The sequence below is a fragment of the Pyrgilauda ruficollis genome, unplaced genomic scaffold (genome assembly GCF_017590135.1).
Source record: "Pyrgilauda ruficollis isolate IOZ18807 unplaced genomic scaffold, ASM1759013v1 scaffold13, whole genome shotgun sequence".
Classification (NCBI taxonomy): domain Eukaryota; kingdom Metazoa; phylum Chordata; class Aves; order Passeriformes; family Passeridae; genus Pyrgilauda; species Pyrgilauda ruficollis.
In genome coordinates this window covers 6,778,381-6,805,044 of record NW_024511432.1, presented here as the reverse complement: position 1 = coordinate 6,805,044, position 26,664 = coordinate 6,778,381, and the positions used below count along the sequence as shown (strand labels likewise).

Here is a 26,664-nt window from a genome sequence, read left to right as displayed (position 1 = left end):
CATGGGCCACTTATGTTCCCAGGAAATGTTCTTTGCTACCTTTGAGCCTTGGTGGAAAATATTTGGATTCACTGAGCTTCCACACTGCATAGTGCTGTGACACTGTGCTGGCCTGAGAGCCTCCTAGCTGGTTACCTGCTGGATTTTGAGTAACAAAAAAATCCCAGTCCCTCTTTTAAGCATAATCTAAGTAAATATTATTTGAAATGAAGAAGAAATAGGGTTGGTCATCTTTAAAACATAAAGGATTATTCATATCAGTTTGACAGCCAACATTTTGGAGCAGTCAGTGAACATAACTGGACTTCTAGTGGAGTAAATAATTGTGGATAGTAATCAGCTTTAACTGGGTGATTTGTTTCTTTAAAAAATGCTAATGTTAAGCTTCTGTGGCTCTGCTCTCATAATTTCAGTTGACTATGCTCAAAAGTCACTGCAGGGTTCCCACTCCTTCTTGCAAGCCTTTTGATACCTCCTGAACTTTCCTTAAAAACCCCTGGAGGCACATGAATTTGAGCAACCTCAATTCTAGAGCATGGGGTTTTTTTTAAAAAAATCTCATCCTCCATAGCAGCATAGAAGTTGACAGTGGACCCAAAAACCTTATGTATGTTCATCACACTTTAGTATAAGAGATTTGAGAAATGCAATTCTTATATGCTTTAGAGCAGCAATTTCACATGAGTCATCTCTTTAAACACCTGAAAATCTGCAAAACATCTCATAACCAAGATTTTTTTTCTGACTAGTGTATGTACCATGGCCAGTGACCATGGTGGTCTGGTTGTTATGTGTCATCCTGCCCTGAAAGTATTTTGCCTGGCACTGGCATGAGTCCTGGGGAGAAGGGCTCTGGTAATCCTGCTCAAGGCAAGAGATCTCTCTTTCTGACTCTTTGCCCTCGTGCTGTGGAAGTTGCAAAATGTAATTTTTTACCCTAAAAATGAGCGGCCCAGAGTCTGCACCCCCTCCAGGAACAGAGCTGCTGCACAAACATGCACCATTTGCAGGCAGATGTTTTTTGAAATTGCTCTTTCAGAGTGTGACTTCTTCCATGTAGCCCTTAAACTGCTAAAGTGGGAGTCATGCTTGCCAAAGACACCCTATTTTAAAAATGAAAGGAGGGGAAGGGGAGAAACCTCATCCCCTTTGCTGGCATTTCAAAGAGGGCATTCCCTCTGGGAGGCAGAGCCAGGGCCAGGGCTGCCTCACTGACAGAACGGGGCCAAGGGCCCCCTGCGTTCTGTGCAACAAGGAGGCATTTTCTGTATTAAACTGCACAAGTGTTAATTATCCGGATTGGGCAAGAGCAGGAGCTGTTTATTGAGGCTTGCTGCTTTCCCGCCGGAGCAGGCTCTGGATCCCCAGTGGAACCATTCATCAGCACTTTGACAATGACAGTCTGCTGCGGGGCTTTCAGAGCACAACAAGGATTTCCTCACAGCTCCCAGCGACCGGAGCTGGCTCCCGTTACAGTACGGATCTGACAAAGGCAAGAGGAAAGAGAGTCACTTGCTAACACGTATTTCTCTTTCTGTACTGTATTTCTTTCTCTCTCCTTCTCATAGCACTTCACACAAGATAGAGAAGTGGTGTTGTTTGCATTTTACAGAGGGGAAACTGAGGCCCAAAAGGGGAAAGCAACTTCTACAAGCTTTTTCAGCCAGTGATGGTCAGAACAAGAAGCAGGAGCACTAGCCAAGTCCTAATTCCTTGGCAGAGCCATGTATTCATCCAGCTGTACTGAAAGCCACTGTATTTCCATGCACTTGCACTGTGAGATACAGGCACTAAGGGAAATACAGGGGTAATGCAAATTTTTACACCCCTGTGTCATCATCTGTCAAGCTTCTACTTCCCTCCTCCTTCACTGTGTCATTTACCTTAGGGACAGGCTGCACATGCCAGTACAGTGTACTCTGGGTACTATGCATATTCATACCAACGAGGCTCCAGTTTCACTTTGCACAGGCTTTTCTCCAAGCAATTTTTGCTGCTGTTGTTGCAAAACATTTTAATTAATCAGGAATTTTAATTAATTGTACCCTGCTGAAAATACCAAGACAAAAGCACAAATACACAGAGACTGTTGCTCAGGTCAGAGCAGCACATCTTTGGTTAGCTGTGTTTTCTCTGAGATCATGCAGTGTGTTTACAGACACAGGCACAGGAAAAACTCTGGATTCTGAATGGCATTTTTAAGTCTTAGAGAAATAGGGTGGTGTTTTTATCAAGGCAGGAAGCCTGTATTGAAGCTCTGATGATGACACTGAGCTGGCATACTGCTGATGGGAGAACTGCATCCCAAAAGGATTACAATGGCCTTTTTTCTAGTCCTCCAACTGCTTCAAACAATCATTTCACTTCAAATGTTCTGTGTTTTTATAAAGCTGAAAATCAGGTCGTTTCTGTGATTTCATGTGCAGTGAATGAATTAGCACAGCTACTTATTTCCACCTTTTGCTGAGCCCCTTTCTGGGGACATTATGCAATGTTTCTGCTGACAGAGACCCCCTTCTTGTTCAACATGTTTAGAAAAGAAAATAATTGCATTCTGGTCTTGGTACTTGTCATTTTGCTAAAGTGCCCAGTGAATTGTAGCACATTTTGTACTGAGGTAATTGGAGTTCATTTGTCCAGTGATATGCAGGCCTGGACCAGCGCTCAGTACACAAGGTGATTCACCTTTCTGAGCCTAAATGTCATTTTCTATCCTCTTAAAATGGTTTCATGCCTTGGTACACGGTCTAGACAACCCCCAACACACCATGAATAATAGATCCCAAAAATCTGTAAAAGCTTTATTTATTTAAACAACAAAATATTTAGAATTCGTTCATATCAATGGCATATTTATGTGCCTTCCCCTGCAGTAAAAGGTCTCCAAAGGATTTCCATCTTGTGAACCTACTCTGAGCAGTATTTACAGTGTGTTGTGTGTTTAAGACTCACAAGTGAAGCAAACAGGATTTCACCCTTGGTGACTGCAGCCTTACCTCTTTCTGGAGAACCAGTGGGATGGGTTGCATTTTTCATCATGGAAGTGCTTCTTTAGAAAGCAAATGACAAAGCTAGGAGGTGAAAAACCCTGAAAATGTGTCTTCGCTCACAAAACCACTTAATTCCCCCGTTTTCTTCTAAATGCTCATATGGGTCTCATGTGAACTAGTGCAGAACATGGAGATCTGGATTCTGCTCATGTCTTTTCCACAGACTCTCTCCTGCTTTCCCCTCTGCACATGGCGTGTCCTGCTGGAGAGCAAGTTCATGTGCACAGGGAGCTGTGCCCTCTGGAATGTGGCAGCCTTTCCAGGCTGGTCTCAGGCCTAGGGATAAGCTATTTGTCAGCTTAGCAATAAGCAGATGTGAGATCCCAGTGACTCACTGTAGAGCAGAGGGGACAGGTGAGAGGGGAGGAACCCCATCTCGGGGCTTTCTTCCTCTGCAATAATTTTGTTTTCTCCCGAGCTCTGTGTTTGCTCATGGGCACAGCTGGCCAGGTCAGCTGCATCCCTGGCTACATCTGAGAGCTTTGAGATGAACTTCAACAGGAGCAGGACCACAACCATTTTCTTGCACTGAGATTATTCCTTCTCTGCTGTTCCTGATGTAAATCCACAGAGCTCCACGGATCTCAGCAGTGCTGCTTTGGAGGGTGAAAGCAAGGATGGCCACGTGTTATAGCCTGGGGCTGGTGGCTTACTCAAATTGATGAGCTCTTTGTGAAGATAGCTCTAAGTGACTCAGCTCTCAATCTGTTTAGACCAACTTCATGGACTGAGGTGGAAATTGAGCCTGAGTAAAGTTACTTCTCATCCCCCAGGTTATGCCTGGAAAGGTACACTTTGCCTGTGCACATTTCATTGTCATAAGTGGTACCTTAGTGTCCAACTCCCTCTGGCTCGGAACTGCTCAGTTAGTAATTTCTATCGTCTGAAGGCAAGGCTGGGCACCTCAGGGTTTTACTGTGCTGACAGATTATTGTCCCATTTCTGCAGAGCACAGTTACTGCCTGGCATGCTCAGCTGAGCCCATTCTTCCCAACACAGCCCAGCTGAGAGGTTCTACACCATGGGGGGAGAGGCAGCTTTATCTGTGTGTTACAGGGGCGCAGGCAGCAGCTGAGGCTGAGCTCACTCAGCCTTCTCCTCCACCGTGTGCCACGGATCCAGGCAGAGAGGGAGCCGATTGTGTGTCAGCAATGGGATCCCTGGGAAAAGGTGTCTAACTGCAGGATTAGTCACCAGAGAAATTGCTGTGCTAAGCACTGAATATCTCCTGGCTCTGCAGATCTTTAACTTGGTGATGGAGACGTAGGGGTGAGGCTGGAGCTGGTATGGTGATGAGGAGAAATCGAGCGGGCAAATTGCCCAGGGCAATGGGCACAGGGAACAACCCCTACCAGGTTCCTGCTCCCCTTTCCAAGCAGGTACTTTAAATGACAATCGTGTTTAACATGCTGTTAGGCAACAGAACGCTTACATTCCATAGGGAGCACCAAGGGGAAATGCAAAGGATTTCCTTTGAAAAAGGAATGTCGTCGACACTAGGAGCTCAGTCCTGAAGAGCTGAGGAGAGGAAAGGAGACAAGATGTTTTTGTTACAGGGTCTGTTAGAGGTGCAGAGGAGGGAGACAAGAGGCTGGTTTGGGGTAGTGCAGACTGCAGATGTTCGTGCACTGGCTGTGGGAGATAAGGAGAAGCAGGAAACCAATTTCCCTGTGATCACCTCTTCTACCTGGCAGCCGAGCAAGCTGAGTTAGAGAGCAGACTACAAGGCTGGTGCTGAAGGTACCCCCCAGCCCTATACTTCTGGAGTGCCTGAGGCACAGAGCTCTTTTTTCTAAGGGAAGTGTTTTACATGTCCTGTAGATCCATGCTGTGTGAACACAGTTCTTGCACTGCAAAAGGAAAAAATTAAAACTTGATTTTCCTATGGTCACTTTTCCTCTTCCCCTATGGAATCTCCACTCATTGTCTCTTATTTTATTTTCTTAATTTTCACGGGTTTTTTTGTAAACAATTGTTTTTGTTATTTTTCCCTGTACTTGATTTTTTTTCCTTCTCTAAAACCATTTTTTTCTCGACATTTTGGGGCTTCTAATATGTTTCCTTCTGAACAGATTTTTTATCCCTTTCTTCCCCCCATCCTGTTTTCTTCAGCCCCAGGTTTTTGCAACTCTTACAGCTTTGTTATCCTCTCCCAGCCTTCCCAGGAGGGGGCTGGAGCATACATCCCACTTGCTTTCCAAATGTTGACAAGTGTTTTGGAGGATGAGTGACTGACAGACAAACACCAGCCCCAAATACTCTGAATGCTCTGTTACTAATAGCTTTATTCTTGTCAACACCGTAAGCAAAATAACCCCTGAAAGGGATAGGCCATATTTTTAGCCAACCTTAAACTCAGCTTCTAAAAAATAACTTTATGCTCAGCTGTCTGTCTCACTCCTTGGCTCCATGTTCCCCAATCAGATATTTAGAGGGTGGCTTTTCATGTTGGGGATGCATAATTAGACTCTTGGAAGCTTGTTTCTTCAGGCACCTGGCAGTGCCACAGAAGTGGGGCTCTAGGCTGACCCACAGCTTGTAGCTGAGTAGGAAGCAGAAGGCAGGAGATGCTTATCTGGGACTTTGCTGCATATTTGGTCCCATGGCTTGGACCTGCACAAAGGGACCAAACAGGGTGAAGTTTGAACCCAGCCAAAACTAATTGCTAACAAAGTGTCAGATTTCTACTCCACCTGCAGTCACCATCAAATTTAAAGCTTGACTATTTCAGTATATCTTGAAGGAGTTAACATTTAAAACAGCTTAGGGAAGATAAATAAGGATGTTTCTGTGCTGGCCTTGGATATGCCTGACCTTGCCTTCCTTCTCTTCTACTGGTTTTAGGACAAGCCAGATTAAGGAGTGATCTCTTTCAAACAGTCTTCAGTTTGTTAAGCTTGTAAACAACAGCAAGGGTGGAAACCATTGCAAGATGGATAAAGCTTAGAAATGCTGGCCAGGATTTCCTTGTGACGTGCTGTAAGGAATGTGTGCTAGTTAACAGGGCTAATTCGTTTTGCGGGAGCTCCTTTCCTGATGCTCCCTGCATTTCCTTTTCCAGGCAGGTGCCTGAGGTCACCACAGCCTTCAAAACACAGACCTCTGTGGGACATTATTGGAAGCAAGGAGGGGAACCTACCCCTGGGAGAAGGGACAGGGGCTTGGTCTCTGTATTCTGAGCCTGGCTGCGGAAACTCAGCATTGTTCCCCCAGCCAGGCACCCCACACTACCTGCCCTTGGATCAGCTGAGCTCCAAGCAGTGCTTTGACACCCAGCCAAGCTGAGAGCATTTCAGCTTGGCTCTAGCCTGTCTTCGTGCAGCACTTGGTGTCAACACATCCCTTGCTGAAGCGGGGCAGGATCAGAGGCAGCGCACTCAGCAAGGGTTTTGTTCTCACTACTCTTTTAGGCTGGAAAGAAGCCAGGGATCATCTGGGTAGGAGAGGCTGGTTTGTTGCTAATCAGTTCAGGATTTTTTCCCCCTGCTCTCTCACAAGGGAAACAAACCAAGGAGACTTTTGCAGTGGCAGCATTGGAGGCTGCTGTGTTTGAAGTGCTCTCATTCATTTTTGTAAGGGATGACTTGTTTATGGCAAAGCGGCTCAGAAGCGATCATTAGGATGGAAATGGAAAGGTACACCTTTTTCTTTTATGGATTATCCTCAAAGCTCTGAGTACAGGGGGGAGAAAGTAAGACCACTAATTTAGAAAAACAAAAGAGGGATTACAGAACTGAGTGTTGCTGTACCTGAACTTGGTTGTGAGAGATGCCATCAAAAATTATCAAGCAGCCTATAAACAGCACCTTGTAAGACATAGTGCGGAGCATAGAGTGAGTGTACAGTGGATTTGTAAGTGCCCACACTGTTTTTATGTGCTTCCAAACAGTGCTATTCAGTGTTCCCATTCATGTTTGGTGTGGTAGTATAAGAAGAGTACAACTCAGAATAAGATATAGCTCAGAAATACTGGGGAAGAGCTGCAAGCTCTTCTGTGGACAGCAGGAGAAACAGTGCTGCTGAAACAGCACAGGAAAATCAATGAGGTTAAACTCAGAAACAAATATAAAGGTGCTGCATTTAAGAGGGAGAAAATACATTGTCCCAGACTGCAACTGTGCTGCACCCAAGTTTAGCCATGTTTTTATGTGGGTACAGTCTGTACCAAGCAGGAGCCATGTGAAAAAAGACTCAACACTTCAGAGCCAAGAGCCCAAATCTAGGTGAATATAGCAAAGGAAACCCACCCTCACTGATTACAGTAACTGTACCATTCCCTCTCTGTGAAATACCCTTTATCTACAGTCCTGCACAGGATGGAGCAGAGCAGACACCCTTTCCCAAGCACACTCTGCTTTAAGATGCCACAGCTGCACATCCACTCAGGAGGAGGATGGCAAACCATGTCCACTGCTTATAGACAGACTGCTCGGAAGGCTTTTCTCTACAAACTAAGAGGCATCTTTTCTGCTAGCAGGGCTTTTGCTGTTCTTTTGGCAGTTTCGGCTGGATTTGGAAAATCCAGCCCAGCTGCAGACTTTAAGACATTGTTTTAGGACAAGACCTGCCAGGAGGAATGAGGCATTTTGATGGCGAGTCACTTAGGCGGTGACTGTCACATGTGCACAGGAGAGGCTATGTTTGCCTTTGTGCCTGCTGTCCTTTCTGTATCTGAAAAAAGCAGGAGCCAGTGCAGTGTTTTCCTTTGGCCATTCAGCATTGAGTGTACCAATAATAGCACAGTCACATAGTCAGAGTTTAGGGGAAAGGACTGTGTCCTCTTCACAAGGGACATGGCCTTAGCACGCTGGGGATGGTGCTGCTACTCACATAACGAGCAGAATGTGATTGTCCTTAGCGCTTTTCTCCAGTTCCCTTTGCTCTTGGTATAAAGCTTTGGTGCCCCTGGTACCTCTGTGTGGCATGGGAATGTAAATGTAAAAGGCTGATCAGAATTCATATGCAAAACTTCTTCTAGTTGAAGAGGAAAGGTCAGAACAAGTTTCTTCAACCGTCAAGAGAGTGATGGGGTGAGGGACAGCCAGGTTCTCTCTTGTTTATTTCTATTTCAGCCCTAGCCCATGGTAGTCACTGTGTCTAGTTGGAATCTAGCCTTGCAGAATTAAGACACCTTTCTTCCCACATATCAAGGAGAGGTTGAAGAAAAGCACTTGGAGGACAGGGTGAGACACTTTTGGGCTTCGCAGGTTAGATCGGTTCATGATGTGATGTAATTGATTGCATTGCAGGGAGTGCCTTGGGAAGCTCCATCATCTTAAATTTTGCAGTGAACAAACCCCACACATGGCCACAAAAATACACATTTTCTTATCTCACAGGACACCCGTCCTGTTTGTAGCACATGCCTCAGACAGGACATGTTGCCCTGACCAATAAAGAAAAGGAAGTTATGTTATTGGAGGAGGTAGGGCAAATTTCTGTGCTAAAACTTAACTGACATCCATGCTGCAGTCCCGCAGCCAGATTCTTGGCTAAAGAACTGTCAGGTTGAGAAAATCTATGAAACCAAGTTTGTATGCAGGTGTGAATGAGCATGAGACCTCAGAAGCCAAATGATGAAAGTTCACCCAGTCAGAGACTTTGGCCATGGAGTTTCTTCAGTAGATTTTCACTCACCTCAGGTTTTTTTAATTTCTCTGACCACTCTCAGATTTTTTCCCCTATTTTTTGTATATCTTGCATCTGTTCCCTCGTCGTGTTTTTTTCTTGAGCATTTTTTAAGCTTGCTGCAAATCCAACAGCCCTCAAGTTCATGTTGAACTTCTGAACCTACCCTCTTAAAGTGGGTGCTTAATCAGAGAGGACAAGTCAAGCCAGCTCTAATTCTGATGATAGCAATTGTGCTTTTGGAAAATAATTGACAAACATTCTGCATTTAGACAAAGCTTGTCTAAGGGAGAGAGAACGTTTGTATTCTGCAGCCCTGGTCTGCAGAGAGCCTGTGTTCAAGTAGGACATTTTAATAACATCCTTCATGGACAAGTGTTTTGCTTGGAACCCTTTTTTCCTCCCTCCACTCAGACAATTGTCAGAGAAGGGACTCACAGGGAACAAAATGGAATTACATCTATTCAGAAAATTAGAACAGCCTGCATTTCTTTCTTTCTGTGCTGAATTCATTACTAGGGGGCTATAATCTGCATTTTTTTGCCTGAAGCACACTCCCACTCTTACCTCTTCACAGCAATGCTGCTATTCTCACAGATAAACAGGTCCTCCCTGAATGGATTATAGCTTTCAGCCAAAGGCAGGCTGATGACAAGGGAAAAACAAACAAATGCATTCCCAGGGCCTGATCCAACTCTTCGGAAAGAAACTAGAGACTCTCACAGATCTCAGCAGAGTTTCTGTCCAGCACTTAACAGCCGCTTTGCTGATGACTAATTGCACAGGGCCCAGGAAATTAGTGTAGTAAGGACAGCGTTAAGCACGCTGTGTCTTTCCATCATCTGGCAGGGAGCTCGGGGGACCGAGCCCCTGTCCCCCGCAGCTGCACGGCCAGCCGGGCTCAGTGGAGCTCGGACACGGGGGCTGTCCGTGCGACGTGACTCCTGCTGCTGCCAAGGTGCGCAAGGTTTTATGAAGCTGTGAGCTCCTGGGTGGACAGACTGATAAAAGGAAGGATCCAAATTGCCAAGGGCAGTTCGTGAAGGGAGTGGCGTAGCAAGAGGAGGCACTAAATGAGCAGAAATTGACATTAATATTCACTCTTCGAGAAACGGAGGGTGAGTAAAATAAGGAAATGAGGGGCAACTGAAAGAAAAATAAGCCAGAAATACGTATATTGAGTTAGGAAGACACTAGGGAGGGGACAAAAGAGATCTGAATTGAATGATCAGGAAACCTTGTTGGTTTTGAGGTGGAAATAGTCCTCTGAGATGGAAATAGTCATCTGAGATGATCTGTTCCCCCAGCCCTGGTGGGAGGCCCTGTCTGCCTTCTGCTGCCGCTCCAATGGAGCTGTGTCACTCCTGTGCTCTTGGTACATCCTTCCATCCCGGCTGTTTAGCCAGCCAGGTTCTTTTTAGTTCTCCCACTCAGTTCTTGTGTGCTGCTGCAGCCAGGGACCAGTGCTTTCAGTAGTAATAGGCTCACTTCTGCTTTGAATTAGGAGGACTTTTATCAATCTGTTCCCCCAGCCCTGGTGGGAGGCCCTGTCTGCCTTCTGCTGCCGCTCCAATGGAGCTGTGTCACTCCTGTGCTCTTGGTACATCCTTCCATCCCGGCTGTTTAGCCAGCCAGGTTCTTTTTAGTTCTCCCACTCAGTTCGTGTGTGCTACTGCAGCCAGGGACCAGTACTTTCAGTAGTAATAGGCTCACTACTGCTTTGAATTAGGAGGACTTTTATCAGCCCACTGTTCCTGTAATTTACCGTGGTTTAGAGTGATAATGAGGATTTGGGTATGTAAAGAAACCCTAAAGTACACATGGAAATCAACACAAGGGAGTGCTACTCTGAGCCTTGGGCATTAGTGACTCTGAATGGGTGAGTGAGTGCTTCGCACAGGAAACCAAAACAGGAGAGACAAAAGCCACACATAATCTTCCTGGGCTGGGAAATGCTGTTTATCTTATTTGTTTAAATGACTGGAGAACAGAAAGCTTTTCTTTCCTTTTGTTGCTCAGTAGCTGTGTTACAGTTTAGTTTAGCTGTGCACAGTTGCTTGCAGGACTTTGGCAAGGGAGCCTTCCTGGGCTGGTCCTGTGCGGGACTGGGAGGTGGTCCCGGGAGTCCTGGAACCGTGGGCATGAGTCCATCACCCCACCACAGAAACCAAAAGAATCGAAAGACTCATTTCAGTCTTATTATGTCTGTAGAGCCACAAGTGAAAAACAAGGGGAGGGCAATTTCTTTAAGATTAATGTTATTTTTGGATAAAAAATCTGAAATGCTTTCTTGTCAGGGATGGTTTGTAGCAGCAAATGTAAACTGTGGTCACAAATACTTCTGCCAATGGATATGCTCCCTTTGAGTGGACAGTGGCATAATTGCATGTGCAAGTGGGGTTGGAAGCACACGGGTTTGCTACCAGATTCCACAGCAGTGCAAATCGTTTGTAACATTCTTGGTACTCAATTAGTGCCCCCCTCTATAATTTCAGAAGCCTCATTCTAAGCCAGGGGGAGGAAACACATCAGGCCTGTTATTTCTGCTGGCAACATTGGTACTAAAAATAACTGTGTGAATGACATTGTGGAAACTGTTTTTGAGTTTGTCAATACATACATTTTGACTGGACAGCAAGAATTATTTCTAAGGGATTAAATGTGTTGTGCTATGGATTGTTATTCCTAGAGAATAGGTGAAACCCTTCTTGCCCAGGATCCTTTAAAGGAAGGATTTTGGAATGAAGAGGAGGGAACTATTTTGCATGCCCAGAATTCTGAGGGATTTGGGGGTCCCTGAGAGGAATCAGTGAAGAACAGCAACAGAGGTTTCACTTCCATCAGCTGGATGAAACAGCCTCAAGTCCAGTCTGTTTCCTGGGGTTTTCTCAGGGGGCCTTTGACCCGGTCTCAGGCTCTTATTTGGGCATTAGTTGGAATAAATACGATTTCCAGCTCTCCAGTTCCCAAGTAGAGACACCTGTGACAATCCTTCCCAAAGTGGGGATGGACTTGCCTGCCTTCCCCAGCCGTGCCAGGGCAGCAGCAGCAGCATTCAGCGTGAGTTATTCCATTTAACATTGTCAATTGATTGGTTAATGAGCCACTTGTTTGCAGAAGGTTACTCAGCACTATTGCCTCTGCTCATAGATTAGGTGCTGCTTTTTATCATGCATCTCCATATTCTGTAGGTTGTTAATCTATTATATGGATATTAGTAAGCCACAATCACCCTGTTTAAAAGGGACAGTTTCAGGGCTATTAGATACTAAATCAGCACTTCCTTACCTGTGTTTCCTAAGTTTAGATCACTGTTGTGTTTGTTTTCTTCCTGCCCACATCCCTCAAAGGGCAGAGGTGCTCCCAGCTCATCTCCCCAGACCAGCAGTAGTAAAGCTGGGAGCAGTTCCTTTTCATGGGGCTATGGGTGAGAAGAGGAAAGCCAGCCAGAGAGGAAAGAGAAGGTCTGCACTGTTTGGAAAATTTGAAAGCTCTGAGAAACAAATGAATTGTCCAAGCTGTCCTAGATGGGTTTTGGAAAAACAGAAGTGTACACCATCAAAATGGCTCATCATCCAAATACCAGCAGTGCACTCACTATGTGGGTGGGAAGAGAGAGTCAAAGAAGTCTATGCTCATTAAACCTCAGCCTCTCTGAATCTAATCAAACCTCTCCAGAAGGCAGTAATCTTTTACACTGGAGACAGTAAAATAATACTAGAGATAAGCTTAAACTCTGATGATCAGATGTGGAATAAATGTATTACGATGCAGATTTACCATATCTAGCTGGATGCTTTATAAGACGGTTCAAACAGTCACTTTGAACTGCCTTGCATCTTCTCAGGTACTCTTGGGAGAGACTTACAGGCAAATTTGCAAATTAAATCAATAAGGAATTTTTCAATTGAAGATGAGGACATGGGGGATGACAAAGACTGATGAAAGCAGTAGGAGGAATATACTCATGTTCTGAGATGTTTGCAGCAGCGGTCGCTTTTCAGTGTAATGGGCAGACACATTTTTACATCTGTTTAAATGTGGCTCTGCTCTCAGTTATGGTGTCTCCTGGAAAGCCAGTGATGGCTGAAGCAGAATGAGTCTGTACCCCCAGGGGCAGCTGCTTGCACCATGGCATCTGCTGCATCTGCAGGGTCTGGTGGCCAGCAGGCAGTGCGGCCACAGGAGGGGCTGGGGAGGAGATGCCAGGCAAGCTCTGATGGCTGGATGGTGTCCCCAGTGCTCTGATGGCTATGGTGTCCCCAGTGCTCTGATGGCTGGCTGGTGTCCCCAGTGCTCTGATGGCTATGGTGTCCCCAGTGCTCTGATGGCTACGGTGTCCCCAGTGCTCTGATGGCAGAGTGTTGTCCCCAGAGGATCACTTGCCGGCAGTCTCCGCCTTGGTTCTTGGTAATGCCGTGCTCCTGGGGCTCCCATTAACAAAGAATGGGCCTGGAAGGACAGCTTAAGTGCTGGCCTGGCTCTAAGCCAGGCTTTCAGATGGAAGAGTGTCTGGCCAGGGTACCCCAGATATCTGATTCTTGATCACTCCTTCTCTGCTGGCAGGAGCTGCTGTGCCAAGAGCTGACATGAAACTCTAGGAAAGTGCAGGGACCCATGCCTTACCCAGAGAGGGTGTGAGAGGTGTGCCTGGGGCACAAGGGAACTCTACAGATCCCATCAGGGTGGCTGAGTCACCCAGGGATGCAGGGGAGATGGTGTGCTTTGTGCCAGTGGCCAGCCCTTGCTCTGCTGATTTTACAGGAATTCTCCTGGTTGGAGCCCTGTCCTTCTCTCCTGCTGCCACCGGGAGGTCACAGGACAGCACTTGGATCTGGTTACAAAGTGCCAGCTCACTCTGCAGAGCAAGGACAAATAATTATTTGTGGTCTTTTGGCAGTGGGTGCATTCATTGTGGCATATGTCTGTGTTCTTCCTCTACTGGCAGCGCCCAGCTCCCAGTTCCACCCCGTGCCCCAGCAGCCTCTCATGACGGCTCTGACTGGCTGTCCCAGCTCAGAGAGACAGGAGGTAGACACACACCGAGGGACACCAGAGCAGGTGTCCTCTGTGCCAGGAAACGCCTTGAGACACTGAGGATGCCCATGGTCTTCAAATCCTCTTTCAAACAGTATTGTTTTGGAATAGGTTGTCTGAAAAGCTTGGAAAAACACTGGGAAAAACTGTTCCTTCATCTTTCTCACAGCAGTTTTGGTGGGAGACTCAGAGCTGGGGCGGGGCCTTTCCCCATTGCTACAGGTAAGGTGTGTCTGGAGGCGTGTGCTGAGTTAGACCAGCCAAGGCCTTTTCCCCCCACCAGTATTTTCTAAACATCAGCTGCATCTGAGAACCACTGAAGGGTTATTTGCAGCCTTGTGGCAGGTGTCAGGGAAAAGCTGTAAAAGCTGTGCATTTGTCTTCCTTTCAAATAACCTGTTCTCTGAGTACAAGTGTAGAAGTTATGATTCAAATATATCCAAATGCATGTAATTAACCACAAGTGCAACATATCTCCTTCCTGCTGTGAAATCTTATTAGCAGTGTGGGCAGAATCCTAAAATACTGTACCTGCCAGGTTTCAGCTCAAAGTCTTCAGCTTGGAAAGCCTCAGTGAGCAGACCTGAGCAGGCAGGCTTGGGAGAGCTCAGAGCCATGGCCTGGCATTACTGAGCACAGGGGCCCAAAGCAAGCTCTCACCACCTCTGTTTGGGGAGGTGCCTACCCCTGCTCTATCAGAGCCACACTTCAGCTGCATTCAGACTTCCATGGGGCTCCAGTAAACGCAGACAGCAGAAACTTGGCAGCCCCACTGCAAGAAATAGCATGGTTAGACAGGCAAGGTTTGGGCTTCTGCTGCCTGCAGCAGCAGGAGTGACAGAGGCCAAGCTGCTGTTTCTACACACAGGACTTGTATCTCATCTACACCAGACATCCTCATTTTGACTGCAAAATTTTCCATTGATGGAGGATCCATTGCAGTCTTCAGGGATTTTTCCCAGCAGCCAGATATTCTCCCTCAGCCTGCGCTCTGTGGGGTGTGGTGTGGTGCTTGATTACATCCTCTAACAGAAAGGCAGCACATTGCAGAGCTGGGAACACCATGACTCAAAAATCTCTGAGCTGAGATTAGTGGAGGCTAATGTCAGCTTGGCAGCACACCCAGGGGCTTGTGGCAAGCACCCTGCTCGGAGATGGAGCCCCTGAGCTGTAATCGTGCCAGAGAAGATGGACAGGATACAAGGAATGGCATAATCGCTCTTTCCAGAATTGATTCCTTCTCAGCTTAACATGTTGAAACATCAAAAGTACTGAAAAACCCCCATCTGCCACCAGACCTAATCAAACACATCAATTATTGCTTCAGAAAGACAGTTGCTGCTAGATTTGATATCCCAAAAAAGCAAAGCTGCTTTAAAGCATCTTTTTATTTTAGCTGAGTGTTTTCATGACAGCACACAATTCCTAATGAGCACTAATACAACTAGGACACACAGAAAAATATGTCAACTGTGCAAAGATCAGCTCTAGACACAGAAGAAGAACTCTGAATCCCAGTGGATTTCAGTGGAATGAGGGGCTTTGGAAGCCAGGTTTGTTGCATTAGGGTGAGGAACCAGGTGCATTCTACCAAAGCCTTGCTTTGATACACTGAGAGAGTCATACACTCATTCTTAATGTCTGGGTAAAATACACAGGGCTGGTCTTCCTGTTGTGGGTTTTGGCTGTGGTAGTGGTTTGTGAGGATGAAATGCATGGAGTAGAGAAGAGATTGTGCATGCCTCTTGTTTCCTCTGTTGTCCACAGAATATGTGGTTATGGAGAGCAACATCTGAAAAGGTTTTGAAAGGCAAAGTCACCTTGCAGCTATCAAAACACTTCAGATGAGGCAGATGGGAAACCAAAAATATTATTTAGGTTTGGGCAGTAAAACTGACATTGAACCCATTTGCTTCGTTTTTCAGGCTTTGATGATAGTTAATGACAGCTTACAGAAGTTGTAAGTGATCTAAAAAAGCCATAAAAAGCTGCTTTGTGTCCTTGTTCAGGGGATGAATTTAACAAAACCATTATGGGGCTTTAAAACACTATTTTGACTTTCTAGAACCAGCTGTGGGATGATCCAGCTGCAGTTGGATCTCCCTTGCATCTAAGAGAACATTTAAGAGGATTAATCCAAATAATTTTAATTCAACAAAATGACCTTATGTAACATTACTGAGGAATTAATGAGAATTCTCTCATGTGGGTCATCACCAGCCCAGTGGATTTTTTTTTCCCTGAGGGATCTCATTGGTCTCAGGCAGAGCATGGACAAAGTAGATTGACTATGTAGCACATTGTATGGGATGAGATGATAAGTCACTCGGAGCAGGAGCACTTTTTCCTTCACTGAATTATTATTTGGGAATGCACAAAGAATGCAGCTGTCAGCCTCCTCTGGTGCTATTTGAAACCCTTTTGGCTCCAAGGCTTTTTCCACAGAAAAATGCAATCTCATCTAATGCAAATGCTGCTGCAGGAATCCGTGTAGTCCAGCTGTCTTTTTTTTAATCGAAAAAAGTCCTGATCTAATTGTTTTTGACTGTGTTTCTTTGCTGTTCTTACTGAGCCGAGCAGGATGCATATTAAAACTAATTAGGTGCATGTAGGGTATTCAATATTTGATCTTAATATTAAAGGCCCCAGGAGAGGGTACATTATCAAAGTTAACTGACTGCAAATTTTAGTAAAACCAAACTATGCCAGTGGCCTGACATTGCATAAAACCCAAGTCTGAGCTGCTCCCAGCTTTGTGCAGGACATGGGGGTCAGGGGCAGCCTCTGCCTGCACCCTGCTTCCACCTTTTGCTTCCCATCTGGGCAGATCTGCCTCTCAGGAGCAGAAGAAACAGATTTGGAGCAGGAAAAAGAGGGTCACTGTGTGGCTTCTGTATTAACTAGTGTGATGGGTTTTTCTTCCCCTGGCCACACTCCTATAGTGCCATCCCCTATCTGTGCTGTAGGGGAAGGGTCTGAGGTTTGGGCTGGGGACTGAGCCAGGCACTGGATCCCTGCAGTTCCATGCTGGGAGTCAGATCTTTGCCTGTGTACATCAGTGTACCTTCCCCAGCTAGCCCATAGCCTGACCCTCACCAGAACCAGCAGCTCCCAAGAAAGGAGGAGCTCATTAAGACACTTGGGAGCAGGATGGTGCATCTGGGTACCAGAACTCCTCTGGGGACCAGTGGCCAGAAATCTCTGCAGGAAGAAACTTGTTAGGTTACCTCAGGTGGGTTAAAGCACTGGTATGGTTGACTGTGCTTGGTGTGAGCAATGATTATTGTCACAGGTAAGCCATGGGACCAGAGGAAATGGCCTCAAGTTGAACCTGGAGAGGTTTAGATTGGCAATTCAGAGGAATTGAAGAGACTGTCAAGCACTGGAATGGCTGCCCAGGGAAGTGGCAGTCACCATCCCTGGATGCGTTTAAAAGATGTGTAGATGTAGTTGTGACACTTAGGAACCTGGTTTATTGCTGGAGTTGGCAGTGCTAGGGTAAGGGTTGGGTTTGATGATCTTTGAGGTATTTTCCAACCTAAACAATTCTATGATTTTCCTGACTTTGTGGTGTTAAATTTCAAAGGATGACTACGTCTCTATTGTGTTGGGTGGAGTACTAGCACAGTAGCTGGCTTTGCTCTGCCTGCACAGCCTTGCCTTCTTTTGAAATATCAGAACTGGTGTCTTTCATTCATCAACACTAATTAATTACTTTCAGGATGCAGGAGACTGTTTACACTCTTGAAATTGTTTTATACACACACTTAAAAACAAAGCATTTCACTCCACTGCTTCCTTTTGAAAATGTAAATGCTGAAACAATCTTCACACTGCAGAGATGGGAGGGTCATTGGTGCATCCCAAATGTGGGGTGCCAAAGCCAACCCAACACCCCAATCCAGTGAAGGACACATAGCAGGAACCTCAGCATGCAGTCCAGGAAATCATCTCTCATCTCAGCTACAGCATTCAAATGAAGCAGGGATCACCACTCAAGACAGCCCAAAGCCAAAATTAGGCATTGATGCAGAACTCAATTAAAAAATAATAATAATAATAATTAAAAGAAAACTAAGAGCTACTTCCAAACAGCCACAGGGCTGCAGGGACACAGCACCATGTTGAGAGTGCTGTACATGTTTCTAGTTTAGGGCTATATTGTACTGGAAATGAAGAGTATTCTGCAAATATTTTATGCACCTAAAAACAATTGAAATCAAAGGTTTTGGGGAAGATGCAGTATCTGACTCTTGTGTGTCTGGAAGCGAATCATTGTTGGCTCAATAGCCACTTGTCTACAGACAAAAATAAGATGGTAGCAATGTCAATTCTGAGCAGATGCAAGAAAAAGTTTCTTATAACATAATCTTCAAGCTTTTTGGCCAGCAGTTCAAGTGCAGCAGCACATGGCTGGCTTTAAAGAGACGCCATGAAGGCATCAGAGGGACTTACAGGCATTAGGCACAAACTGAAGTGCCTTAGAGGAGCAAGAATGCTTCTGCCTTGTACAGGTCCGTGAAACTTCTGCAATTGATTTGGGTAAGCTTGGCCATTTCCAGGGCTGTGGATTTTGGCAGCATTTCAATCGCCTGATGGATTTGCTTATTTTTTAACGTGAACCATCTGGTTAGTTAGAATAATATCTTTGCATGCAAGAAATACTTTGGTGGTAAGAATTCAGTTTTGAGTGACCCAAAGGTATTTCCTCCAGAAAGGAGATTTTCCCCAGCTGGGTGTCTATCACAGGGCTTCATCAGTGTTTCTTGGACCAGTGTTAAAAATCCAGGTTGAAAAAATTGTGCTTTTTAAAATGAGCTCCATTTGCAGTTTTTAGATGACCCTGGCTAAGGAAGTTGTTTTTCTTTTTTTAAAAAAGGGCATGTAGGCAAACAGTCATCTTAATTTTCATCTCAGAGAATTTCTTGTGGGAATAGGATGTACAACATGGCATTCTAGCACAGCTGGGGGGAAGAAGAATGAGAGTTTGGAGAGATTTGCACCCTGTCACGGAGGTCTGAACTGTGCCTTTGCAGTCTTTGAACACAAGGTCATGGGCATCTGCGTTGATTTAGTTTAACATAATCCAGGAGTTTTTAATCGCATTTCAGGCTATTAAATGAGTGAGAAGAGAATCACTGGAATTTAGCTTCATAACTCCCCTGTAAACAAAGTTTTTAACCTCATATCAAGATAAAAATAAATTTAAAGTAGCTGATTAGCAGGAGATTTTCCATCAGAATTTGATCATCCTCCTCTCTACATATTAAAGTCAGATTTTGTGCTGGTTTTCCCCATTTGCAAACAAATATTGCAGAGTTTTTTTCAGAATTAGATTTTTTCTTTTGACTCAAGCTCTGCCCAGCCCCACCAGAATAACCTGCCTGATTCTGGGTAGGAGACAGGAAAGATTATTTTTGAAAGAAAAAAGGGGGAAGAAAAAAGGGGATAAAAATCAGAAAAATTTGCTGAACAAAAATAGATTTTGTGATGTGTGTGTGTTCCAAGATTCCCCATTTAAAATCCACCTTGGATCCGTCTATACCATAAACGTGAATGTACTGATGGGACTCAACAGCCTGAGCAAAATGTGTCTGTGGACAAATTCTCTGTTGTCCCTGTAACACCATCTCCCTTCTGCCATGGCTGTCCTTTTTACACAGCATTTTACACGCACCAGCATCATCTCACACACTTTGCATTGTCCCACAGTGTCGTGTGGACTTGGGACACTGCACAGACCTGAGCTCTCCTGAGGTGGAAGGAGATGCTGCTGAGAGCTCAGAGCCACCCAGGCTGGAGGGAACCTGCGGGTGCCACGCAGGGTGCTGCCACTGCCAGCCCCAACCAGCTCAGTGCCCCAGAGCCCTGAGAGCTGAAACTCATTGCCAAGGCACAGGGCTCTGCAGGAAAGCCCTGCAATGACCTTTAAATTCTTTAATTTGCCCAGGTGAAGGCAAGGAGCAAGTCTGCTTTTATGGGAACTGGACCGTTCATTTGTAAGGTATTTGCTTGCGATACACTTTGAGCATAATAATCTCCTGGTGATTTCTTGCCTGGTTTTACTCAAACAATTCACTGTAATTGTAGGGATGTGCATTGATATGGGAAAATTTCATTCAGCTGGAAACATCTTGCTGATTGAAAGTAAATCATCTTAGGTAAAACAGAAACAGTATGGGTTTTATTTTCTCTGGTGGGCAGTTGGAAGTTTATAAGTATGTCTTTCACAGTGATGCAGTCAGTTTGAAGCCACACAAAGGTCCCTGAATTTTGCAGGAAATATTTCAGAGGCATTGGCTTGAGGTTTTGGAGTGATGACAAAGGGCAGGAGATGAGACAAGGCTGTGTCAGTTGGGGCATGAGAAACTGCATGTGAAGCTGTGAAACAGATGAAAGCTGCTGAGCAGTGGAAGCAAGAGGGGGTGTCCACAAATCTCCACTGCTGAGCATGCCACTCCCTCCTTCTGGCACAGAAAGGACAAGTTTAGGAAGGCTAAATGCCTTCAGGTCAGCCATGTTTAAGGAAATTCTTAGTACATACTTATAGGCGCCATTTCAGAAATACAAACACTTCTCCTTGAGAGCTCTTGGAGGGCAGGTGAGGCACCAGAAGACAGGGAAAAAATGTAAACATGGTGCCTCTCTCTAAATATAGAGGGAGAAAAGAGGAGTAAGAATTATAGACCAGTCAACTTCTAGAAGCTTTCAAGAGAATTGAACTATCAATCATGTAATTTGCAACCACCTAGGAGATAAAAAAGGAGATGAGTGACATATAGCATGGATTATACAAAATTAGGCATGTTAAACTAGTCTCATTTGATTTCTCAGCAGAAGTAGGAGAGCAATAGTTGGTGCCATATCTAGATTTTGGGAAGGCTTTGTCAGAGTCCCACTGGATTTTTTAAAAATGACCTGGAAAAATAGTGCAGATAAACCTACTACAGCTCTTACACAAAAACAGGTGAGTAGCACAACTCATTCCCAAAGTGTACAGTTATCAGTGGCTCGTGGTCAGAGCAGAGGACTCTGTCAGCCAGGAATCCACTGGGGTCTGTGTCAATTTCCTTCTAAATTTTCATCAGTGAAGAATGGATGGAAATACATCATTACTTACCCCTGGCAGTGACATGGAGCTGGGAGAGATGTGCTTCAGTGCATCAAAGGTTAAACTTTACAGCTTCAAATGATCTTGGCAGACTGGAGACGTGAGGACTGGGTCTAGTCTGTGGCACTGTGCCTCAAAAAAGAAGAGGAGGACCTGCTTGAGAAGGTGTAGGGAAGTGTTAGTGTGTTGACTAAAGCTGGCTCAGGTTGGAAGGGCTGAAAGGAAAGCACCGGAATAGCTTGGCTGGAACTGATGTACGGGAATGACGATGGCTGTAGCCTCTGCTCCAGGAAGTTTTCAGGATGATGGGCAAGCATTTCCCTCAGGAGTGACCTGGGCAAAGTGGCTCCTTGGTGGGATCAGCCCCCAGCTGAGCTCCAGCCCCAGTGCACCCACTGTCGTGGGCTGTTCCCCAGGCGCGGGGGCCGTGCGTGTCAGCAGGGACAGGGGCAGACTCAGCTCTGGCTTTGCCTTCTTGGTGCAGTCCTTGGGTAGTGAAAGGCTGAAGGCATGTAAGTGCTTTGTTGAACAGAAGCCAAAGCAAGCTGCTATGCAGAATGCACCCCCTGCTTCCAAGTATTTCATTTATTTTGTAATTAAGCAATAATTGCTGAGGCACTGGGCACTTCTTCAGGATTAATGACTTGCTGGGAGATGGCAGAATATCTGATCAGTGCTGCAACCATTTTCTCCAGCAAATACCTGCTTGTTCCTGCCATTCTGAAATGAGTACAACAACACAACCTGCCAACATATGGGTTTTGCTGTTAGCAGCTGAGGGATGGGGAGCAGGCATTAATGGGTACCTTAGGCAATCAGGTTGCTTCAGTTGTCTCTCACCATTCCATTCAGAGCACAGTGTTTTATTAGTCACTTGGTGAATGAAATGGCTTTTTAATTGCTCAGAATCACTTTTTTAAATTACAGCACTTTCTCCCCCCTCTACAGCCCTTGGGAATCCTCTTAAATCCCTTCTCTTCCTTTGCCCTGGAGAGAACCAGTTCTAGTGTGGCAAAGAGGAACCTGCCTGCAGCAGTTTCCTTTGTAATCTGGACCCTGGGAAAAATATGTGCCATTTAAAAAACAGAGCATTCACATTTTTGGTGCTGAAAACCCTCTGCTCCCATAATTTGCAGGTTGATTAAGGAGTAACCTACCCTGCCTAAACCTGTAGACTTTACAGTGTTGGTGTGCTGCTCACTTCTGTTAGTTCCTACATCTGTGTTTTATTAATGGTCAAGCCCACTACAGCACACAGACCCCACTGCTTCTTGTGTCCTGTGGCACCAGGAGCTGGCTCAAGCCATGTCCTGTAGCAAGATACCTCCCAGGAGTAGTGTTGGAGCTTTAAATGTCCTTTAGACAGTAAAGCACAACAGCAGGTGAGAAGAAAGGTGTATCCCAAACAGGTGAGTGGCAGCATGAACATTTCCAAAGGGCTGCAGGATTGGAGCCATCACATTGCCGATGCAAGAAAATGGAGAAACGCTTGTGAAAAGCATATAGGACAATAAACCAGTTCACAGTGTCCTAGCAGGCTTTGGAACAGGAGTCAGGGGGGATTTGCTCACTCAAATATTAGGTAATGTGCTCACTGCATGATTGATTAATCCATAGGTACTTCCCACAACAAAACTTCCATACTGGTATCCACAGTGCTGCTTTCTCCATGGCTGCCTTCTAGAGAGATTTCATAAAGGAACAATTGGGGTGTTTTTTCTCTGCCACCTTTAAATTACCAGTTTTACTTCTGTGTTTGAATGATGGCAGCCTTGTTACCCAGCCGCAGTGTGTTCACTGAGGGATCCCAGAGCCACTCTCCATCCCTTAATTCTGCCCCTTCAGCACAAGGATCTCTGTTACTCAATAGGGAACTACTGGCTTGGAGTATTTAGAAGTGGAAGTGTCAGTAATCATCTTCATGGCACAAAGCTAAAAATGGTTTAAACTCTGAGGAAGACCAGAAACCAAAGCTCACCTCTTTCCCCATACAGCTGTTCAGCCCTCTTTTTGCCTTCTGAATTCCTGAGCTGAAGCCAGTCAGTAAAAGCCAGAAACAAATCCAGCCCAAGCTGTGGGCATCACTCCCATCTCCTCCATCCTGACCAACAGCTGGACCAAACAAATTTCAGCAGCATCCTCTTGAGGCCATTATGCTGCCTATTGTGCCTGTCCTCACCCTTTCTTTCTCCCCCCTTACGTTTCCTTCTCTTAGTTGCTCAAAACCCAGCATTTAATCTTGCTTGCCCTAAAATCCAGCCACAATCCAACCATCCAGAAAAAATGAATTATTCCTGGTGATGCTTTTATGAACCGCCTGCCTGCTTCCCATGGGACCCCTGCTCTGCTGTGCTTCGTGCTCAGAGCTGGGAGGAAGAGCTGCTGTACAGTCTCTCTTCAATTCAAACAGAATTGATGCAGATCCTTTTGCCTTGTGCCACTCATAACTCTTTGTGTTGACTGCTCCTTTCGGCAAAGAACACATTTCCCAGAAGTTCAGCAACTTGTCTGAGTAACAGTAAATGATCCATGAGAACCAGTGCTGATACCTGGCTCTGCTGCCCCACCTCCTTCCCATCACTCAAATGCTATTGTTCCAAACCTCACCACGATCACTGGATTCACAGGAAATAAAAGCTAGAGTACAAGATCTGCTGTTGCCCATAACTCCATTAAAATCAAATCAAGCTATTGAAATTTTTTGGGCAAATTGTCAAGTCTGGATTTACTAAGTCAGAAAGATTTTCATCCACCCCTGTTCTCCTCAGCTTAGGTGAGGGGAGCCAGCAGCCCCCTGTGCTGTTTCCAGCACAACACCACCATTTGCCTTTGCTGGAGGCTACCCAAGCAGAGGGCTCTGCCCAGTTCCTCAGATCAGTAGCTTAAAAATGTCCTGATCACCAGGATTCAAATCAATTGATTTGAATTATTGTCTGTCTGAGGCTCTCTTTGCTTGTAGTCATGTTTTTCCAGGACTCAGGGGTTGTTGAGCTGCTCCTCCCAGGAGCTCAGTGTTCAGTGTTGAGTAAGCAAAGGTTGAGGTGGGGACAGCAGAGAGTCAGTCACTCGTGTTAGAAAACCTTTTTGTGAGCTTTACATCAGGGGAAGGAGATCTCTGTTTTGGTCAGCATGTTTCTACCAGCCTTGTTCTTGGTGTAGTCATCTGTTAATAACACCGGGCTGGCATCCAGCCCCATTCTCCATCCCAGCACTGTATCTATTGCAAGCTCACAGTGTGAGCTAGTGCTCCCTCTCTCCCAGGGGATGCCAGCACTTGTTGGGACCTTTGATGTTGTGTATCTGAAAAAAAAGGAATCAAAAATCCTATGACAGAAAGGGTGCTAGGTATTATCAGAGACCAGATCTGTTACTGAAGATCTGTTGTCCGGTGACATCTGAGGATGAGCAAACATGGATTTCATTTTAGCTAAGCAGATCATTCTCTCCGACATTTAAGACATAACTTATGTCTTCACTGGGAAGAATTATTGTCAAACACAATTAGTTCTGCAAATCCTAGTTGTTTTTGGAGACACATCCAGACTTAGTTCTGGAGTTACTTAGAGATGAATAAATTACAGGGATCAGTCTTTGACCTAAGCAAGGGACTGCAATAACTTGCTCCATCAAATAGTTCCTTTGCATAGTTTAATAGAGACCAATGCACAGAGCATCCAGCACACAGAGCGGGTAGGACTGTGGGTCACATTCCCATCTTGCTTGGGGAAGGGATAACATAACATGCCTTGAAGCAAAAAAAATCTCAGCAATTATTCTAAAGGAGAGAGAAGGAGGGAGGAGGAAGTTTGGAGCGTAAGTACTTTAAGTGCTTCATAGCTAAGACACTTCCCCCTCCGTGCCCGAGTCCCGTGTGTACAGGGATATTTCGACTCTGGTTCCTTTTGTGAGGTACCCCAGAAGTTACTAAAAGGACTAGACAATAACTAGAGAGTTTCTATCACTCGTTCCAGTGGTTAAGGTCTGATCTGATGGTCATTTGTCCACGTTGAACATATTCCCATAGACCTTGACTGGGAAGGTAATGTAGGACCTGGAAACCTCCACCCTGTGACTGCTGAGCATGCAAACACGAGGTGCTCCAGTCTTCAGCATTTGTAGTTCATTTGGGAAGGAGGTACCATATGCACCAACTGTGCACAAAACCTTCTTGATAGAGAGCAAAAGGGATGCTAATTCCAGCACTGGGCTCAGACACACTACTGGTGAATAACCAGAAAGGTTTAAAAAGAAATGCTGACTAAATTAAGCGAATCAAGCCAGCAGATGTGCTCTTCAGAAGAGCACAGCTGTCTTTTAAATGTCTCTCCCACTGAAATTACATTTTCAAGAGTTTTTTGTCCTTTGCATTTTCTTCAGGATCATCCATGAGGATGGCTTCTCTGGAGAAGATGTGAAGCAGTACAAGCCAGTGGTCTACAGCAACACTATACAGTCACTGGCAGCTATTGTCCGTGCCATGGATACCTTGGGCATTGAGTACGGCGATAAGGAACGACGGGTAAGTTAAAATCACCACTGCCTGGTACACACACTCCAGACCATGAACAGGAGGCATTTGCACAATCTCAGTGCCTTGGAGGGATAAGGAGGGAGGGGAGATTTACATCACTGCCGTATGCCTCCTGCACACGCATTTTGTACAACAGAGATACAATTGCATGTGATGTGCCATTTGTACACTTATGCTGGGTAGTGTAGCCTTGGGGACCACTGTGGCACAAAGGCCACAATCTCTCATGCCCTGGCTCTAGTCGGGCCAGGGAAGAAAAATAATCTGTTGTCTAGGGACAGCCTAGACAGATCTACTGATAGATTTGAGAAAACAGTGAGAACATGTGTCCTGTCTCCTGTGCATGTGGAGGACACACAGGAGACAGGACACACAAGCTGCATGGACTGATGAATCAGGGAGAAGTCTTGCTGCCATTCAAAGCCCTTCCACCAGCCTGATAATGTAGGAAAGCTTTTAGGATTAACTTCACTGGACCTTGATGGCTTCTACTCACACATCCCCCATTTAAGTGTACCCAAACAGCAATTTCAGTTGCAAACTGCATTACTTCAGCAATGTTGGTATGGACAGGCTCTTAGACAGCAGCATTGGCATCTGTCTTATCAGAACAGCTATGTGATCCTTGGCAGCCTTCTTGTACCACACACCTAGGCCAGCCTGTCCTTTTACAGTTGCTAGTCTGTGATTACTTTCACCAGCTCCCTATTTTTAAACAGTGGCTCCTCTGTGAGGTGCCCCTGCCAGCCTCTGCCTTGCATTGCTGGCTCAGACCAAGCCCACACAGAGGAACTCAGAACCTTACAGTGGAGTCACAACCACCCTTTTTGCATGCTGCAGTCCCAGAGAAGGTAAAACTACTGATTTAACTGGAAATAAAACAATTTCAAAATAAAGACCTGGTAAAGGCAAAGTCCTATATGCCAGTGAATTTTTCATGACTATTTTTGGGTAGCTATCAAATGACAGATGTACAATGTACAATGTACTCCGAACTCCTTATCTGAGTGTTGATAATAAAAGCACTCACTAGAAGGGATGCCAAAATCCTGCTATGTTGTTACTGTATGAGAAGGTACCTTATTTCTCCCAATCACAAAGAGGTACTTTGATTTCTTTGCATCTAGGGATTTTCCCGTAGGAACTCTAAATCCTGGAGACATTTCCATCCCAAACGTGGAGATGATACCATAATGGAGTTCTTGTGAGCTTGCCGAGAACTAATGCTGATGGCTTTCAAACTGAATATATTAATCTGTTGATTACTCAGTGACTCAGCTCTCAGCAAGGCAACGTATCTCACTCAG

The 26,664-nt window shown here is 45.4% G+C and overlaps 1 protein-coding gene across 2 annotated transcripts in view; it reads left to right on the top strand.

Moving 5' to 3' along the window:
* Positions 1–26,664, top strand: part of GNAO1 (G protein subunit alpha o1) — a 138,493-nt gene that overhangs the window by 24,155 nt on the left and 87,674 nt on the right. For both annotated transcript variants that reach the window (XM_041458838.1, XM_041458837.1), the window contains exon 3: positions 25,204–25,345. In XM_041458838.1, coding sequence (XP_041314772.1) covers positions 25,204–25,345 — 142 coding nt within the window. The remainder of the gene's footprint in view (positions 1–25,203; positions 25,346–26,664) is intronic.